Source organism: Pongo pygmaeus, chromosome 16 (assembly GCF_028885625.2).
Source record: "Pongo pygmaeus isolate AG05252 chromosome 16, NHGRI_mPonPyg2-v2.0_pri, whole genome shotgun sequence".
Lineage (NCBI taxonomy): Eukaryota > Metazoa > Chordata > Mammalia > Primates > Hominidae > Pongo > Pongo pygmaeus.
The window spans coordinates 54,212,274-54,232,678 of NC_072389.2; the positions used below are offsets into that span (position 1 = coordinate 54,212,274).

The window sequence follows — 20,405 nt, forward strand, 5'->3', positions numbered from 1 at the left end:
CATAACAAAGTACAGTGATCGGGGCATGGGCTTTGGTGTGGGGCTGGGTTAACATCTCCATGACTCTCCCATCATCTGAAAAGCGAGAAATAGTAACCAAAATCTACTTCACAGGACTGTTTTAAGGATTAAGTGACTTAATACTTGGAAGACTTAGAACAGTGCCCAGCACAGAGGAACTAATATAAAAAGGTGAAGGAATCTATAGAAGCCTTCTCCTAATACCAGGATGGTCTCTGGCTAAACGCCTGGGCCCATGCCACAGATCACACCAACCATCCCAGATGGAGATTTTTATTCTTAACTCCTTTGTGCCGATTTTACAGCCTTTTTTGGCAACCCCATATGACCACCAATCAATACTCAAGCTGCACCCTTTTTTCTGTCTTCTACATGTGGGGAGTCATGAACTCTTTAAGTATCTCTTCTGAAAGGACAGATTTCATTTCAATAATCATTTTATTAGTACAGAAGAATCCCCACTAGTATTTACATAGTGCAAAAAAGCTGTTATTACCCCCCAAATGTGATATAACAATTATCCTTCATACAGCAAAAGATGAAAATCCCTTCATGTTATAACTCACACTAATTTTGCTAGTTTTTTATTAGAGCATTACAATTAAGACATTAAATTATAAACTTACGTGGTATATTTAGAAATTAAATTATAAAATAATACAAATACTTTCAAGGTGTGATGTGCCAACAAAGTTTAAATTTTTCTCATTAGGATTCAGATTTCAGATTAGGCAAACAGTTTGGTTGATTCTGTGATGTATGTAAAGGTTGGAAGGGATGAGGGAGGAGGAAGATGTCTGTAAATAAATTATTTCACAGAATTTTTTTAAATCAAAAAAAGATAAAAATTTTTAAATGGGTTGATGTTCTAACCTGTTGGCCCAACATACAGAAAATACATGACAAGGGTGTTTTTTTTTTTAAGCAAACAGCAGCTTTACAAACAGTAATACTTCTTTATACATATATTAAAGTAACAATGTGTTAAGATTGAACAGTTTCATGTTAAAGAGTTGAAAATGAGTGTAGCATTCACTACTCATTTGCACATTTCGATTCCCACCCCTCCCTCCTCCCCCAGCTTATTTAGAAATCAGACAAGTACATATTTGGATATTAATTTCTCAGTATTTAAACTATGTGAATTCCTTTTGACTAATTCTTTTCCAAATACTGGAATCATATAAAATACCATCTCTGCAAAAACGACCTCCAGTCAAAGCCAGTAAAAACTTCTCAATGTATAACACACATTACTTTTCCATGTTTAGTCAAAAGAAATATATTACATCATTTACAAACATATTTAAACCAAAAATTAAGCTAATATGAACATTTGTCTTTTGAGAAGTAATCTTCACAGCAAACAAACCTACTGAAGCAGAAATCTAACTTTGGGAGTGTAATTCATATTTTAGTTAATATACTTACAGACTGAAATAGAAATCTATTATTAATTATTGCCAGTAAAACCACCTCTACACATTAAGAAAAAAAAATCACTATGTTTTTTATTTCTTGTGATGATGAACCAACGCTTACTCTTCCCACTGGATCTCTTTATAGGTCTTCAAAGAGCCAACCATGCCCACTTCAAAAAATATATAAAAGCTTTCCTAATTTTCACAACTCCTCCAAAGCCTGTAATTCAATATTCCAAAATTCAAAGGAAACAAGTTATAAAGACATTATTAATATTTATTTAAGCATGCTCTCAAAATGGTAACATTTCCTTTAATAATTCTTGGGTTGTCCTCTAGAGGTGACCTGTCTCATAAAAAGGCTATGGTCCCTTGGTTTTGCTGGCAGAAGAGGTACTGCATATGCGAGAGCATTTACTGAACATATAAATAAACACTTCTGAAGTCTATAGCAAAACTAAAAGTTACCAGTGTTCCGAAGATTTCCTCAACTTCTCTTTTGATACAAATGTCAAAAATCCAAAATGACAATTCATGTTCAGAAGAGATATAAAATATAAGAAACCTGTGAAAAGCCATCATCTCAAGGTCAAGAGTTATCTGAATCACTGACATCGAGCAAAGGAAATTTACACCATAAAAAGTATGAACAGTTTTTAAATTCACTTTTAAGACTGTCAGTAGTTCAAAACCTCTATCATTTCTTCAAACCAATGAACACTTCCAAATGTGTAGAGACAGTAAGATCTGCCATGTATAAATCCATGAGTACTATTTCAGAGGCTTCATTCCTTACCTGCTGTGTTCCTTTAAATATTGGATATTTAGTGCCTAGGAAGTCTATCCTGGAGAACAGTTTAGACAGGACAGTATGAGAATGTCCCCTTTTAGCACAATAATAAAGTTGATTGACTAACATTTTCTACACAGCAATCCTCCTAAACTTTCACAATTCACAAATACTAAATCATCAACCAAGAATCCAATCTCTCCAGTAATTAAATGCCAGCATTATAAAACATCAAAACTAGCACAGTAGTCCCAATGAGTTCAGTAAAGAATCTGCCCAATTCTTCTGTCCTGCCTCTGTGAGGCAAAGCCCTGCCCCAGATAATCAGGGCAGGGAAAATACCCCTTCCTTCTCAGTTTTGTGCCTGCTTATGGAAGCTTGTAAGTGGAAAACTGGCACACACACACGGATGTGTGGATGTGTGCATGTGTGTGTGGGGGGTGGGGGGGGACAGTTGGGGGTGGTGGGGAGTTGGATGGAAGACAAAAAAATTACATAGTTTGTTATTCTTCCACCATTACATAAACTTGTAAAGTCACTGAAGTCCAGGTGGTGACTGACCAGCAAATAAAACATTTAGCTCATTTATTGTCTCCTAAGCAGGTATACAAACTCCTAGAGAAGGGCAGAGATAAATAATAGTGAATAGAGAATTAATACCTACATATCTGTGTACTCTAAATCATCTAATAGTTTCAGCACAATTAGAACAACTTTCTCTTATCTTCTAAAACTTCCTCATCTAAGCCTTGATTATCAGGATGCATGTCACAAGTTGTGCAAAGTTCCTTTCCTTGACCTCCTGACAGTAACTATGGTCATTGCTATGTGGAAGGTGCTCAAGGCTAGGTGCAAAATAGGTATTTTTTAAAAGCTGAAACAGTTTTGCACTCAGGACAAGTTTGGATACTCAATCAAATCCATATCTCAAATCAAGAGTCCTGAACCAGAAGCATGCAAGAGAACACACCAGTATAAGACTTTGTTTCTGCAGAGTTTACATGTAAGTGCAGCAGTCATACAATCGGTTACAGTTATTCACCTGTCAAAATGTGCCTAGCTTTTTGTAAATAAGTCTATGTACAAGAGCATTCCTGAGGTAAGTAAGAAGCAAATATGAGACAGAACCTGGAGGTCCTATCATGGGTGACTGTTCACTATTATAGACAGCATCTATCACTTTCCACAAATGAGGCTAGCTAGCTATAATCTAAGATGGTGGCTCCACTGCTAGCTGAAGTTTTGAAGGCTCTGTTTTAGCCCATCCCAACACTAATTAATTACAATAATCAGTGACTTCTGACTAAACATTTGTGGACCACATAAAAGTTGCATTGATTTTTTAACATACAACACTGGTGGACTTAGTTACCCTCAGCCTTTCATTTAGTTTTCTGACTCCACCCCCAGTTCTTTTTTAAAGAAGCCCAAACAGCTTTTTGGTCAAATTAGAGTAGAGGAGGTGGAGTCCTGAAGCAAACACTGATAACTGCTTCTATCCTTAGAACCTTGTTCTTTAACTTTCAAAATGACTTTTAAGTAAGCATTTGAAATTTATTTTCTTTAAGATCTGGTCTTCTTTTTATCATTATTTTTGATTACAAAATAAGCTGAAACAGATCTGAATTTTCCACACAGTTCTTAGAAAGACACTTAGATGCTAATTAAAAGCTAAGCTATGGATCATAACAAGTAAAAGCTACAAAAATATTTGTTGGGAATTAAATACGTATATTAAATACTGGACAGTGCAAAATGTTGAGATGAAGCATAAAAGGTAATGGCTGCAACCCTTCCACAGCTGGAGATAGAGAGCCGACATTTCCTGAGTTACGTAGTTTGAGTTGCGTAATTAGAATCAGAGTGCTCTTTGTTGAGCGAGCTGCAGTTGCTGGACTTCTGCTGCCCAGGACTGGCCTGCTGGTCAGCAGTCCATGCCTCACTGTCCATCCCTGGCTCCAGCACCTCAGGCGCCTCTGCTTCCTCTTCTCCACTTTGCTCTACATTGTCTTCCTCAGAACCATTAAGGGTTTTTCCAAGCTGAAGGGTTTCCATAGTTCTCTGGGTCTCTGAGACCCAAGACTCAATTCTACTATTGAGCTGCACTTCTACAGATATGGGTTCATGAGTATAATCTTCCTCCTCCTCCTCATCTTCTTCTTCTTCTTCTTCAAGCATGCCAGGTACAAGAGTGCTGGTGGTGCTGGTGATGGAGGAATTCAAAAGATCTCGGCAACTGCCATCCAAAGAGCCAGTCTCTGTACTCTGCTGTGAGGCCCATTCCAGGTCATCTGGCTTCACTTCCTCTTTATCACTTGCTGTGGATTTCCCAGCACTTGTAGCTGAGGTAGTACTGCCTGTAGCCACTAATGACGGCTGCTTACCAATTGGGGGTGTGTCAAATGGAAGTTTACTAGGTTTTTCAGAAGTGCTGTGCTTACAGGATACCTCTTTCTCATTTTCTGATGCTTCCAGTCCATCTGAAGTTTCCACCATGTTTCTCCAATTTGTTTCTACAAGTATCAAGCAGATTTTTTAAAAACCAGAACACTGTTTCAAAATCATGCAACTCTTTAAAAACTCCCCAAAAAGAAAGAACAACAAAATATATAAATTTGTTGGCTTAGAAACTGACTGGAAAAACTACAAAGTTAGTTTATTTAGTACTAGTTTGAGACAGAGAGAGAGAGAAAGTGTGTGTGTGTGTGTGTGTGTGTGTGTGTGTGTGTGTGTGTGTGTGTGTGTGTGTTTCAGATGGGGTCTTTCTCTGTCTTTTAGGCTGGAATGCAGTAGCATGATCTTGGCTCACTGCAGCCTTGACCTCCTGGGCTCAAGCTATCCTCCTATCTTGGGCTCCCTAAATGCTGAGATTACAGGTGTGAGCCACTGTGCCCAACCTAATTTAAATGTTATAAAGGGAAAATAATTCCCAAAAATGTACATTCAAGATAAAGAAACAGGGAGGTAAGAATAAGTATATTAATGCTTCAGAATGCAAGAGATCTTATACCAATAGGAGCTCACTGGCATTCATAAATAAAATCCATATATTCATGAAAATCAATGAACTGCCTAACTTTTTGGTAGCCTAGAGGTGTACTGGGCTCAAGGACCCACAACCCAAGAGATAGAAGAGCCAAGATGTCCAGCAATAATAATTCTGATTTCATGTGTCTGTACCATGCTCACTCAGCAAGTTATTTAAATTATCTTTTGGCCTGTAATGGGACATGTGTTTCCAATTATAAGCAAAGAATCCATCCATGCGTTTCTAACATCTGTGAAAGGTTGTTTTATAATATATATATAGCTTGGCTTACCAAGTGATTTTGGAGGACAAAAAAAGTATTATATACTACAGTGATGACAAACTAAATTATTTCTCATGATAGGAAATCAGTTGAAGGCAAAAAACGTACCAAGAATCAGTAAAGATCTCTCACCCCTGTATTTTTTCAAATTTTTTTAAAAAATAAAAATTCTATCATATTGACATTACAGCTACTATTTGCAGTTAGTAGGTATAATATTGTAATCAAGTTGTAGCAAACCTATTCACATTAGTATGTTCAATATGGTCACCATCTATGGACTATATATTGACATAGAACATGTTTTGGGCACTTCAAGTCACGATACATTGTTTGGGAAAAAATTTCTTTCCTGAAGCTACTTTAGTGTAGAATGAGTCCTTTCCACTGTCATTTCTACCTCATGGAAAAAAAAAAAAATCACCTCCTCCTATATTCTCATTCTCAGCTAATGACATTATCATTTACACAATCTCAAAGCAGAAGAAACCTTATAGTAACACTTGATCCTACTTTTCTCTCTTATTAATATTATATCCCTTTAGTCCACTGAATTAATCACTATACCATGACACCTGTAGCTCAAAAACTACTAAATCTGTTTACTACTGCCTTAGCTCAGGCCTTCTTTTTCTTGCTGTTCATTTGTTAACATCTTCCTAACCAGTTTTGTGAACTGATTATATCATTGTCTAACTGGCTTTTTATCACCCTAGGATAGAATCCAAAATCCTTGGCGTGGCACAGCAAAGCCCTTCATGATCTGGCCCTTATCTATCATTCTGGTCCTATTTCATTCTGACCCTGCGCCATGGGCTACACACTCCATGCTCAGTGTCATCTAAATTCTCACTGTTCCCTAAAGTTGGAACATAAGCTATACTCTTTCTGTAGATGTGTTTTCCTCCTTTCCCCTTCAGACTCCTATTCATCTTGATAACCACTCTTAAATGTTAGTTCCTTCATGAAGTTTTTCCTGACTCCTGACAGGCAATCGCTAACCTGAACTCCCACAGTACTTTTTACATATCCAGTCAAAAGCCTTGTTTTGTGTTGGCTGTTTCACCTTCCTCATCCCTCCTCACTTCCACTCCAGCTCATCTCTGTGTCCCTATGACTGGTATATAGTAAGTGCTGGGAAAAAAAAAAAAAAACAGTCTAGTAAGTGAAATTTTTCCCACATATATTTAATTATGAAAAAAACTCTGAAACGCATAAAATGTTTAAAAATTTTAGATGCACATTAACATTTCAACAGTTTTTTTTTCTAAAGAGAAATCCAAGACCCCGAGATTAACTGATTACACCTAAAACCTTTAGGCAGAGTATAGAAAAACCAAGGCTTCAATCTTTGAACACTTTGAATCTGGTGCTTTCTGAAAACACCTCAATCTCTGAGACTTTCGTTTTATACTACTTGTGTTTATATGTGCCCATATGAATATTATTTGTTACTCTGTCATCTGCCCAAACCCACAGCTTTATAGGTTTCTCTTATGGCTTGCCTTTGAGATGTGGCATTTCACTATATAGAGAGGATCGTGCTCATTTACAATGTTAGCACCTTCCCTTTATCTTCTTAATTTTCAACTAGTATCACTCCTGCAAAAGAAACATGTCTGCCTCTAAACCAGTATCACCCATCCCTGGCCAACAGTTTCCTAAGGGCCCACAACAACTTGTTAATTGCCTCTGCTCTGGAGCTTTACTGAAAGCATTTCAAACATCTAACTACAATCACAGACAGGGAGGCCAGGAAGGGGAATATGGGAAGAAAATGAGGACTTGGTTTTTTTACATGTTAAATTTTAGGTGGCAACAAGCTATTTGATAACCTTCCAGAGAAAAGAAAAAAAGAACGAACAAAGAACCAAATGAAAGAAGGTGGCTATACTATTTAAAATTTTAAAAAAAGAAGAAAGGAAGTTACATAGGGAAAACAAATCATAAACTAAACCAAGAAAGAGAACTAAAGAGCTCAAAGTATTATAGAAATAAGGCAAAGAAACTACTGAGATGTAGACTTCAATAAATAAAAGTTAAACATTAAATACTATTTTTTAGTCTGTATCTCTTCTTGATTACAATCAGACTTTACTTAAGGCAAATATCATGTTTAGGTTTTATAAGCTTAGAGTGAATAATATTCAGGTCTGTAGTTTACTTAGTAAATACAACATTTAAAGTTTTTTTTAATTTATTTTTTTCTTTTTAAGACTAGTGAAGTGCAGTAGTGAGAAGGGGGGAAAGAGCAGAACAAGGAGACTGATCTATAACTGACTGTGAACAAATTAGATAACTCACTACCTTCAGACCAGCCCTTAGGAAACATAAAATTTTAGTAACTGAGCATAAAGTATTGGAATAAAACTTCCTAATGTTTAGTTAGTGATAGGTCACAAGTATGGTGTGTTTTGCTTTTTAAAGCCCCTGAGGCTTTTATAAAGATTTGGAACTGTGATTAAATTCCGGGGTGTCATAAGAAGTCTCAGTCCCAAATATTCTCCTGATTTTTAATGAACATGTTTAATGCAATGTTTTAAACCAAATTTCGAGCAACATTTGAATAATCAAGAATAAAGATAAAAAAAGGTAGAATAGGAAGTCATTTAAATCATCTCATGGTTTAAGTCATTTAAAAGAGTATTCAACAACTTACCATATTCCTTTTCATTTACTTCAGAGATCGGTTCAGAAATAACACTGCAGAAAGAAATGGCACTTGCTGCAGAGGGATTCCGAGAATGTCCCATGTGGTGTGGTACCTTCTTCACATTCTTTAAGGCTTCCTCAGCCTGCTCCTGTTCCATTGCTGCAACCATATCTTTATATGCTTTCCTGGCTTCCTCAGTGAGTTCTACTAATTTATTAAACAGGCTCTGAAAAGAAAGAGTATTTTGATTAATCCATTTTTTGGTTACACTTTTTATTCCTATTATGGATAATAAATATCTCTACTGTTTGTTTCAGGGTCAGACACAATTTCAATGAGGACAAAAAATCCAAATGGTATGCAAACCACAGAACCTTATGAAATTACTCTGTAACTTACATTTACTGTTTATTTAATTCTCGCAAGTCTGAGGAAATGTCTTGATTCCAACACTAGCCACTAAATGTGATATATTAAAAGTTCCTACAATATTCAACAAGTGCACTCTTCCTTTAGTGTCTGCCACTACAGAGGGTACAAAGATGACTGAACATCAACTCTACTCTCAAGGAACCTTCTGTGTGGCTGGAAAAAGATGGTAAGAGACACCTATAATCCAAGGCATAACACCTTACATGCCTTGAGAGGTGTAAAGTGTTATGGCTTTAGATGAGGCATCAACTCTAAACTGCTGGGCATCACTGAGGAAGTCATGAAGGGAAGATGACATCAGCATTGGCCTTGAAAAAGGTACAATTTTGAGGGGTGAAATAAGGGCCTTCAAAGCCAAATATGCAAAATCATTAATAAAGCTACAGACATAAGAAAAGTATAAGGCTTGTTAGGGGAGCAGTAAAGAATTTTATCTGGGTTAGAATATAAGGGAATGAGTGTATTCTGAGTGATGTTCAGGAATGTAGAAGAAGATGGCAGTCTCCATAGGAATTAAATTTTTCTGTAATGTTTACTTTTTGGAAGAACTAGACGAAGACCAAAAGTAAGTTGGTGATAATATGGAGAGCTAGGACCTTGAAGATGATGAAAAGATAACACAAGATAGAAAAAGCATGACTACTGGGCCAAATGCAAACTAGAATATAGAGCTTGGAAGCAGAATATGGAGCTAAAAAACCAGATGTTCTTTCATTGCTGAAACAAAAATAGGAACAAAATAAACAATTTCCGTGAAGTGGTAGGTACACTGAGCATATTCACATCTAACGAGATGGCAAAATTCGGCTGGGCACAGTGGCTCATGCCTGTAATCCCAGCACTTTGGGAGGCCAAGGCAAGTGGATCACCTGAGGTCAGGAGTTCGAGACCAGCCTGACCAACATGGAGAAACACCATCTCTACTAAAAATACAAAATTAGCTGGGCGTGGTGGTGCATGCCTGTAATCCTAGCTACTCAGGAGGCTGAGGCAGGAGAATCGCTTGAAACCGGGAGGTGGAGGTTGCGGTGAGCCGAGATCATGCCATTGCACTCCAGCCTGGGCAACAAGAGTGAAACTCCGCCTCAAAAAAAAAAATAATAAGATGGCAAAATTCATATAGCATTAAAGTTGCACTTCAATAACCATGATACCTAATGATGTCCAAAGATTTAAGTTTCTACAGCCACCAGAAGGCCAATCTATATGACTTTTAGTTATGCCATAATTCTACAGCATCGCATTCCTGTTAAATGTCCAATTTAGTATCACAATGCAACATACTCACAACATTAAGAATTTCAAAGAATTAAACATAACCTGGACATTTTTGAGAATCTGTTTAATTTTATACTAAGTATAAACCTTGAGATGAAAGCATGGCAAAAGTGCTACATTGCTGTAGAATAATAAGTCTCTGAAGATTCATCTCAAGAGGGAAAAATATAAGTAGCATCCTTCATCCAGCTGCATTTTAAATTGTTTAAAATAGCAGGTATAATATAGGATGCTGCTAACTGTATTGATTTTTGAAGAGTGGTGGGTGTTACCTACTAGTAGTGTAAAAAAATATCATCAGGATTTATTATTTTTAAAAAGGAGGAAGGACAGATTCTGTTAAAAACGAAAAACAACAGCCCCTATGTGGTTACATGTAACAGGCTTGACAAATATTTGCAGTGTTTAACAAACCATGCACTGAAGTGAAAACAATAAAAAGAAAATATGCAAATGGATATGTGAGTTTAACATTGGTTTTACAATATAAAAGAAAGAAAGAAATTGTTAGGAATAAAAGAATATAAGGAAAGAGAAGAAAAACTGAAGAGAGATGCTAGGATCAAGGAATAAAAGCCTTGAATGTGAGGGTAAAGATTGGAAACTTAATTCCAAGATTAGTTGTATCAGATGGTAACAGTAACAGGTGCACTACCATTCATTGTGAATAGACATACTTGGTAATATACCAAGCTGATCTGGAACTCCTGGCCTCAAGTACTCCTCCCACCTCAGCCTCCCGAGTTACTGGGCTAACAGGCATGAGGCACCAAGAAATTCTCACATACAGTCTAGCATAGTGGGCAGATATACATCTATCTCACAATATCATTCAACAAACATATATTGCCTGCTTATACTCAAGTAATGTGAAAGGTGTCAGGAATATAAAGACAAGGGAAGGGGCCTATCACCAAGGAATTCACAGTTAAAGGGAAAGAAACATACGTAACCTACAGCAAGGCAGTGTGCTATGCTAAACGTGACAAAAGCACGGGCTATTGTGGGAGCACAAATATTATTTATATGCTCATAAAGCCGGTGGGTAGAGAATTTCATGGGTGGTGGGAAAGAAACAGAATGGACAGGAGAATGTAGGATATGCAAACATGGTGACTGGATAGACACATACACAAAAATAGTGTGGTTGGGAAAAATAGTCTGTCAATGATATCACAAAGTACTTCAGAATCAACTTTGTTAAAAAACAGTCTTAAACACTACAGTTGATGAGCATTACTCTAAATTGATAACCATTATATTATCAGCTCCTATAGATAAAGATCTATATTAGCAGATTGCCAAAGAGATAATGGTTGATAGTATCACGGGTACGATGATTGTGACAATTGGTTTAGAAATTTCATTTTCTAAAGGAAAATCCCTTCCAATTAAAGGATTCTTTTGTCTCCTGATTCCTAGTAGCACAAAATATACCAGACCAGCCCTTAGGAAATATAAAATACCCATCTAGAGACTGAAGAAATTACATTACATAATATCAGATATCTTTAACCAGCAGTAAAACAAATTACCAAGTACTATGCAGTTGAGCCCGGAAGAAAAAAACCACTTTGGCAGAAATAGGAACTAAAACCTTTTCAAAATGCTTTAGGATTAATCTACATAAATCTTTTCCACCACTAAAAGAGGAAATGTAATACTCAAAAAATTTCCACTCATTCTTTGAGGGTTGTCAACTCACTCCTTCAAATGCTTAAACATAACACTGGCATATGTCAATTGAAAAATGTGCTATCTGGGGGATGTGCTGGAGAGCAAGAGTGTGTGTCTTCTAAATTCTTACCTCAGCACCAAAGTAGTTGAAGATTCCCACTACGCTAACAGGAACCAGCTTGTTCACACAGCGTCCTAGAGCTTTCCTTCCAAGGGCAAACACAAAAGGAATTTCTTGTTCCCGTGCCATGGCTATAACATTATAGAGAGCCTCATCCAGACCACCTGTGAAAATCAACACATGCAGATGCCTTTAGTTGTTGCCTACATGGAGCTAATTGCACACCCGATAGCTAAAGCATAAAACATCGCAGCAGCAAAGAATTCTATGAACACTTGTAGCACTTAACGCTGTTACACACATTATCCTATTTGATTTTACACTATATATGGAAGTATATATGTATTTTATTTCTCCCCTATTAAATTCCAAATTCCCTCAAATCCAGTATTTTTCTTTCTCCATAGGGATTAGCACAGCAGCAATCAAACTGCAATTCAACAAATATTTATAATAAAGAAATTAATTAAAATTGTTAATAGTGGCTGACCTGCAAATGTTTCAGCTCAAGAAAAGATCTCTCACAATGCAACGAGATCGATTACACATTACTGGTCTCACTGATATTCCTCGCCATGCATATGCCTACTACTACAACCTGCTTTGTCTACTACAGTCACCTAAAGTTGCCCATCAAAAAGGACAAATAAGGATGCATGATGTAGCTCAAAGTACTTGTGTGCTGGTTTGCCTAAGTGCCTCTAAATGAAACTGCTGGTTTCTCAGAGACAAATCACCACCATAAAATTTTAAAAGCAGAATATATTTGCAGAAGAAATACATTCTGGCTAGACCTCCATCTGATCACAACAGAAGGGACAGTTGGTGGGCCAAACTGAAATCTTCCACTGGTGTTCATACATGAGGAATTTTATTTACAATCCAGTCTCAATTCTACTACTTAATTTCAGATATTGAAAGACTGCATTTTCTTTTCTCATGCTCCAATATTCTGTTTTATACCTAAACTCTGATGAGAAAGACATATGGCTTCCACTTTATATTCACTGTATATCCCACAGCTATACTATCAAAACACTTCAAAAGCAAAAAGCGCATACCTTTTGACTGGATTTTTTCACAGTTTGGAGAAATTATAACACACTTGATCTTGTTTAACTTCATATGTTTGGTAACTTCTCTTAGACCCATAACGAGTCGTCTCCTTGCTTTTGCTCTTACAGGATCTTTTTGGTAGATGCGTTCCTGGAAACTGACAAGCTCTTGGAGAAGAAGAGTCACACATTCATCAATCTCTTTACAAAGAACCTGATTACAATACCTGTAAAAAAAAAAACCAAAATGGGTAACTCCATCCTAATTTTTTTCCCTATAGTTATAAAACTACATTAAGAAAATATCTCTAAGAGAAAATATATACGGTAAGAAGTTTTCATGAAAAGTCTTTTAAAGAAGTGTTTAAAACTTCTTAAATCCTTCAGTCATTTACAAAAACAGAAGAGTGATACAGATATTCCTTGTTTCTGCATTTCAAATAGATTTTTTTAAGTATTCAACAAATGCTTGCTTTTATTATGATACTGGTTTTATTTATCACTTTATCCCCATCACCTAGAAAAAGGCACATACCAAACACTCAAAAATATCTGATAAATTAACAAATGTATTTGTTGTCTTCCACATTTTTTTTTTTTTTTAATTATCCTTTAAGTTCTGGGATACAGGTGCAGAACATGCAGGTTTGTTACATACGTATACACGTGTCATGGTGGTTTGCTGCACCCATCAACCCGTCATCTACATTAGGTATTTCTTCTAATGCTATCCCTCCCCTAGCCCCCCATCCCCTGACAGGCCCCAGTGTGTGATGTTCCCCTCCCCGTGTCCATGTGTTCTAATTGTTCAACTCCCACTTACGCATGAAAACATGCAGTGTTTGATTTTCTGTTCCTGTGTTAGTTTGCTGAGAATCATGGTTTCCAGCTTCATCCATGTCCCTGCAAAGAACATGAACTCATCCTTTTTTATGGCTAGATAGTATTCCATGGTGTGTATGTGCCACATTTTCTTTATCCAGTCTATCATTGATGAGCATTTGGGTTGGTTCCAAGTCTTTGCTATTGTGAATAGTGCTGCAATAAACACATGTGTGGCTCCCTCTCCCTCTCCCCCTCCCCCTCCCCCTCCCCCTCCCCCTCCCCCTCCCCCTCCCCCTCCCCCTCCCTCTCCCCTTTTTTCGGTCTCCCTCTGTTATCGAAGCTGGACTGTACTGCCGTGATCTCGGCTCGCTGCAACCTCCCTGCCTCGGGCTCCTGTGATTCTCCTGCCTCGGCCTGCCGAGTGCCTGGGATTGCAGGCGCGCGCCGCCACACCTGAATGGTTTTTGTATTTTTGGTGGAGACGGGGTTTCGCCGTGTTGACCGGGCTGGTCTCCAGCTCCTGGCCTCAAGTGATCTGCCCGCCTCAGCCTCCCGAGGTGCTGGGATTGCAGACGGAGTCTCGCTAACTCAACGCTCAATGGTGCTCAGGCTGGAGTGCAGTGGTGTGATCTCGGCTCGCTGCAACCTCCACCTACCAGCCTCCTGCCTTGGCCTCTTAAAGTGCTAAGATTACAGCCTCTGCCCCGCCGCCACCCCGTCTAGGAAGTGAGGAGCGTCTCTGCCTGGCCGCCCATCGTCTGGGATATGAGGAGCCCCTCTGCCCGGCCGCCCTATCTGGGAAGTGAGGAGCGCCTCTGCCCGGCCGCCCATCGTCTGGGAGGTGAGGAGCGCCTCTGCCCGGCTGCCACCCCGTCTGGGAGGAAGTGAGGAGCGCCTCTGCCCGGCTGCCCCGTCTGGGAGATGAGGAGCACCTCTGCCCGGCCGCCCCGTCTGGGAGGTGAGGAGCGCCTCTGCCCGGCCGCCACCCCGTCTGGGAGGAAGTGAGGAGCGCCTCTGCCCGGCTGCCCTGTCTGGGAGATGAGGAGCACCTCTGCCCGGCCGCCCCGTCTGGGAGGTGAGGAGCGCCTCTGCCCGGCCGCCACCCCGTCTGGGAGGAAGTGAGGAGCGCCTCTGCCCGGCCGCCCCGTCTGGGAAGTGAGGAGCGCCTCTGCCTGGCCTCCACCCCGTCTGGGAAGAAGTGAGGAGCGCCTCTGCCCGGTTGCCCCATCTGGGAAGTGAGGAGCGCCTCTGCCTGGCCGCCACCCCGTCTGGGAAGTGAGGAGCGCCTCTGCCCGGCTGCCACCCCATGTGGGAAGTGAGGAGCGCCTCTGCCCAGCCACCCCTTCTGGGAGGTGAGGAGCGCCTCTGCCCGGCCGCCCCGCCTGGGAGGTGAGGAGCGCCTCTGCCCGGCCGCCCCGCCTGGGAGGTGAGGAGCGCCTCTGCCTGGCCACCACCCCGTCTGGGAGGAAGTGAGGAGCACCTCTGCCCAGCTGCCCCATCTGGGAAGTGAGGAGCGCCTCTGCCCGGCTGCCACCCCCTATGGGAAGTGATGAGCGCCTCTGCCCGGCCGCCCACTCTGGGAAGTGAGGAGCGCCTCTGCCCGGCCGCCCACTCTGGGAGGTGAGGAGTGCCTCTGCCCGGCCGCCCCGTCAGGGAGGTGAGGAGCGCCTCTGCCTGGCCGCCACCCCATCTGGGAGGAAGTGAGGAGCATCTCTGCCCAGCTGCCCCATCTGGGAAGTGAGGAGCGCCTCTGCCCGGCTGCCACCCCCTATGGGAAGTGAGGAGCGCCTCTGCCCGGCCGCCCACTCTGGGAGGTGAGGAGTGCCTCTGCCCGGCCGCCCCGTCTGGGAGGTGAGGAGCGCCTCTGCCTGGCCGCCACCCCGTCTGGGAGGAAGTGAGGAGCGCCTCTGCCCGGCCGCCCACTCTGGGAAGTGAGGAGCGCCTCTGCCCGGCCGCCCACTCTGGGAAGTGAGGAGCGCCTCTGCCCGGCCGCCCACTCTGGGAGGTGAGGAGCGCCTCTGCCTGGCCACTCCGTCTGGGAAGGGAGGAGCGCCTCTGCCTGGCCGCCCCGTCTGGGAGGTGAGGAGCACCTCTGCCCGGCCGCCACCCCGTCTGGGAGGAAGTGAGGAGCACCTCTGCCCGGCCGCCCCGTCTGGGAAGTGAGGAGCGCCTCTGCCTGGCCTCCACCCCGTCTGGGAGGAAGTGAGGAGCACCTCTGCCCGGCCGCCCCGTCTGGGAGGTGAGGAGCGCCTCTGCCTGGCCGCCACCCCGTCTGGGAGGAAGTGAGGAGCGCCTCTGCCCGGCTGCCCCATCTGGGAAGTGAGGAGCGCCTCTGCCCGGCCGCCACCCCATATGGGAAGTGAGGAGCGCCTCTGCCTGACCACTCCGTCTGGGAGGTGAGGAGCGCCTCTGCCCGGCCGCCCCGTCTGGGAGGTGAGGAGTGCCTCTGCCCGGCCGTCACCCCGTCTGGGAGGAAGTGTGGAGCACCTCTGCCCGGCTGCCCCGTCTGGGAGATGAGGAGCACCTCTGCCCGGCCGCCCCGTCTGGGAGATGAGGAACACCTCTGCCCGGCTGCCCCGTCTGGGAGGTGAGGAGTGCCTCTGCCCGGCTGCCACCCCGTCTGGGAGGAAGTGAGGAGCACCTCTGCCCGGCCGCCCCCTCTGGGAAGTGAGGAGCGCCTCTGCCTGGCCGCCACCCCGTCTGGGAGGAAGTGGGGAGCGCCTCTGCCTGGCTGCCCCATCTGGGAAGGGAGGAGCGCCTCTGCCCAGCCGCCACACCGTCTGGGAAGTGAGGAGCGCCTCTGCCCGGCCGCCCCCTCTGGGAGGTGAGGAGTGCCTCTGCCCGGCCGCCCCGTCTGGGAGGTGAGGAGCACCTCTGCCCGGCTGCCACCCGGTCTGGGAGGAAGTGAGGAGCGCCTCTGCCCGGGCGGCCCCGTCTGGGAAGTGAGGAGCACCTCTGCCCGGGCAGCCCCGTCTGGGAAGCGAGGAGCGCCTCTGCCCGGGCGGCCCCTTCTGGGAAGCGAGGAGCGCCTCTGCCCGGGCGGCCCCGTCGGGGAAGTGAGGAGCGCCTCTGCCCGGCCGCCCCGTCTGGGATGTGAGGAGCGCCTCTACCCGGCTGCCCATCGTCTGGGATGTGAGGAGAGCCTCTGCCCGGCCGCCCCGTCTGGGAGGAGAGGAGCGCCTCTGCCCGGGCGGCCCCGTCTGGGAAGCGAGGAGCGCCTCTGCCCGGCCGCCCTGTCTGGGACGTGAGGAGCGCCTCTGCCTGGCTGCCCTGTCTGGGAGGTGTACCCAACAGCTCCAAAGAGACAGCGACCATCGGGAGCGGGCCATGAGGACGATGGCGGTTTTGTTGAAGAGAAGGGGAGGAAGTGTGGGGAAAGGAAGGAGAGATCAGATTGTTGCTGTGTCTGTGTAGAATGGGGTGGGCATAGGAGACTCCATTTTGTTCTGACTAGGAGAAATTCTTCTGCCTTGGGGTGCTGTTGATCTATGGCCTTTCCCCCAGCCCCGTGCTCTCTGAAACATGTGCTGTGTCAACTTAGGGTTAAATGGATTAAGGGCGGTGCAAGATGTGCTTTGTTAAACAGATGCTTGAAGGCAGCATGCCCTTTAAGAGTCATCACCACTCCCTAATCTCAAGTACCCAGGGGCACAAACACTGCAGAAGGCCACAGGGACCTCTGCCTAGGAAAACCAGAGACCTTTGTTCATGTGTTTATCTCCTGACCTTCTCTCCACTATTATCCTATGACCCTCCCATATCCCCCTCTCCGAGAAACACCCAAGAACGATCAATAAATACTTCATAAATTTAAAAAAAAAAAAAATAAAAAAAATAAACACATGTGTGCATGTCTCTTTATAGCAGCATGCTTTAGAATCCTTTGGGTATATACCCAGTAATGGGACTGCTGGGCCAAATGGTTCTGATTCTAGATCCTTGAGGAATCGACACACTGTCTTCCACAATGGTTGAACTAATTTACACTCACACCAACAGTGTAAAAGCATTCCTATTTCTCCGCATCCTCTCCAGCGTCTGTTGCTTCCTGACTTTTTAATGATTGCCATTCTAACTGGCATGAGATGGTATCTCATTGTGGTTTCGATTTGCATTTCTCTAATGACCAGTGATGATGAGTTTTTCATACGTTTCTTGACCGCATAAACGTCTTCTTTTGAGAAGTGTCTGTTCGTATCCTTCACCCACTTTTTGATGGGGTTGTTTTTTCTTGTAAATTTGTTTAAGTTCTTTGTAGATTCTGGATATTACCCCTTGGTCAGATGGATAGACTGCAAAAACTTTCTCCCATTGTATAGGATGCCTGTTCACTCTGATGATAAGTTTCTTCTGCTGTGCAGAAGCTCTTTAGTTTAACTAGATCCCATTTGTCAATTTTGGCTTTTGTTGCCATTGCTTTTGGTGTTTTAGTCATGAAGTCTTTGTCCATGCCTATGTCCTGAATGGTATTGCCTAGGTTTTCTTCCAGGGTTTTTATGGTTTTAGGTTTTATGTTTAAGCCATTAATTCATCTTGAGTTAATTTTTGTATAAGGTAAAAGAAAGGGGCCCCATTTCAGTTTTCTGCATATGGCTAGCCAGTTTTCCCAACACCATTTATTAAATAAGGAATCCTTTCCCCATTGCTTGTTTTTGTCAGATTTGTCAAAGATCAGATGGTTGTAGATGTGTGGAGTTATTTCTGAGGCCTCTGGTCTGTTCCATCGGTCTATGTATCTGTTTTGGTACCAGTACCATGTTGTTTTGGTTACTGTAGCCTTGTAAAGTTTGAAGTCAGGTAGTGTAATGCCTCCAGCTTTGTTCGTTTTGCTTAGGATTGTCTTGGCTATATGGGCTCTTTTTTGGTTCCATATGAAGTTTAAAGTAGTTTTTTCTAATTCTGTGAAGAAAGTCAATGGTAGCTTGATGGGGATAGCACTGAATCTATAAATTACTTTGGGCAGTATGGCCATTTTCACAATATTGATTCTTCCTATCCGTGAGCATGGAATGTTTTTCAATTTGTGTCCTCTCTTATTTCCTTCAGCAGTGGTTTGTAGTTCTCTTTGAAGAGTTCCTTCACATCCCTTGTAAGTTGGATTCCTAGGTATTTTATTCTCTTTGTGGCAATTGTGAATGGGAGGTCACTCATTATTTGGCTATTATTGGTGTATAGGAATGCTTGTGATTTTTGCACATTGATTTTGTAGCCTGAGACTTTGCTGAAGTTGCTTATCAGCTTAAGGAGATTTGGGGATGAGATGATGGAGTTTTCAAAATATACCATCATGTCATCTGCAAACAGAGACAATTTGACTTCCTCTCTATCTGAATACCCTTTATTTCTTTATCTTGCCTGATTGCCCTGGCCAGAACTTCCAACACTATGTTGAATAGGAGCGGTGAGAGAGGGCATCCTTGTCTTGTGCTGGTTTTCAAAGGGAATGCTTCCAGCTTTTGCCCATTCAGTATGATATTGGCTGTGGGTTTGTCATAAATAGCTCTTATTATTTTGAGATACATTCCATCAATACCTAGTTTATTGAGAGTTTTTAGCATGAAGGGCTGTTGAATTTTATCGAGGGCCTTTTCTGCATCTATTGAGATAATCATGTGAGTTTTATCATTGGATATGTTTATGTGATGGATTACGTTTACTGATCTGCATATGGTAAACCAGCCTTGCATCCAAGAGATGAAGCCGACTTGATCATGGTGGATAAGCTTTTTGATGTGCTGCTGGATTCGGTTTGCCAGTATTTTATTGAGGATTTCTGCATCGATGTTCATCAGGGATATTGGCCTGAAATTTTCTTTTTTTGTTGTGTCTCTGCCAGGTTTTGGTATCAGGATGATGCTGGCCTCATAAAATGAGTTAGGTAGGAGTCCCTCTTTTTCTATTGTTTGGAATAGTTTCAGAAGGAATGGTACCAGCTCCTCTGTAACTCTGGCAAAATTCGGCTGTGAATCTGACTGGTTCCAGGCTTTTTTGGTTGGTAGGCTATTAGTTACTGCCTCAATTTCAGAACTTGTTATTGGTCTATTCAGGGATTCGACTTCTTCCTGGTTTAGTCTTGGGAGGGTGTATGTGTCCAGGAATTTATCCATTTCTTCTAGATTTTCTTGTTTATTTGTATAGAGGTGTTTATAGTATTCTCTGATGGCAGTTTGTATTTCTGTGGGATCAGTTGTGATCTCCCCTTTATCATTTTTTATTGTGTCTATTTGATTCTTCTCTCTTTTCTATTAGTCTGACTAGCGGTCTATTTTGTTAATCTTTTCAAAAAACCAGCTCCTAGATTCACTGATTGTTTGAAGGGTTTTTTGTGTCTCTATCTCCTTCAGTTCTGCTCTGATCTTAGTTATTTCTTGTCTTCTGCTAGCTTTTGAATGTGTTTGCTCTTGCTTCTCTAGTTCTTTTAGTTGTGATGTAAGGGTGTTGATTTTAGATCTTTCCCACTTTCTACTGTGGGCATTTAGTGCTATAAATTTCCCTCTAAACACTGCTTTAGCTGTGTCCCAGAGATTCTAGTACGTTGTGTCTTTGTTCTCATTGGTTTCAAAGAACTTATTTATCTCTGCCTTAATTTCATTATTTACCCAGTAGTCACTCAGGAACAGGTTGTTCAGTTTGCACGTAGTTGTGCAGTTTTGAGTGAGTTTCTTAATCCTGAGTTCTAATTTGATTGCACTTTGTTTGAGAGACTGTTCCATTCTTCTGCATTTGCTGAGGAGTGTTTTATGTCCAATTATGTGGTCAATTTTAGAATAAGTGCAATGTGGTGCTGAGAATGTATATTCTGTGATTTGGGGTGGAGAGTT

The 20,405-nt window shown here is 42.3% G+C and overlaps 1 protein-coding gene across 2 annotated transcripts in view; it reads right to left on the reverse strand.

Annotated features, from left to right (window-relative positions):
- Positions 1-440: 440 nt before the first annotated feature.
- Positions 441-20,405, reverse strand: part of SECISBP2L (SECIS binding protein 2 like) — a 61,497-nt gene continuing 41,532 nt past the window's right edge. For both annotated transcript variants that reach the window (XM_054451196.1, XM_054451197.2), the window contains 4 exons: positions 12,766-12,986; positions 11,714-11,868; positions 8,203-8,422; positions 441-4,745 (listed from right to left, as the gene is read on the reverse strand). In XM_054451196.1, coding sequence (XP_054307171.1) covers positions 4,063-4,745; positions 8,203-8,422; positions 11,714-11,868; positions 12,766-12,986 — 1,279 coding nt within the window. In that variant the 3' untranslated portion in view covers positions 441-4,062. The remainder of the gene's footprint in view (positions 4,746-8,202; positions 8,423-11,713; positions 11,869-12,765; positions 12,987-20,405) is intronic.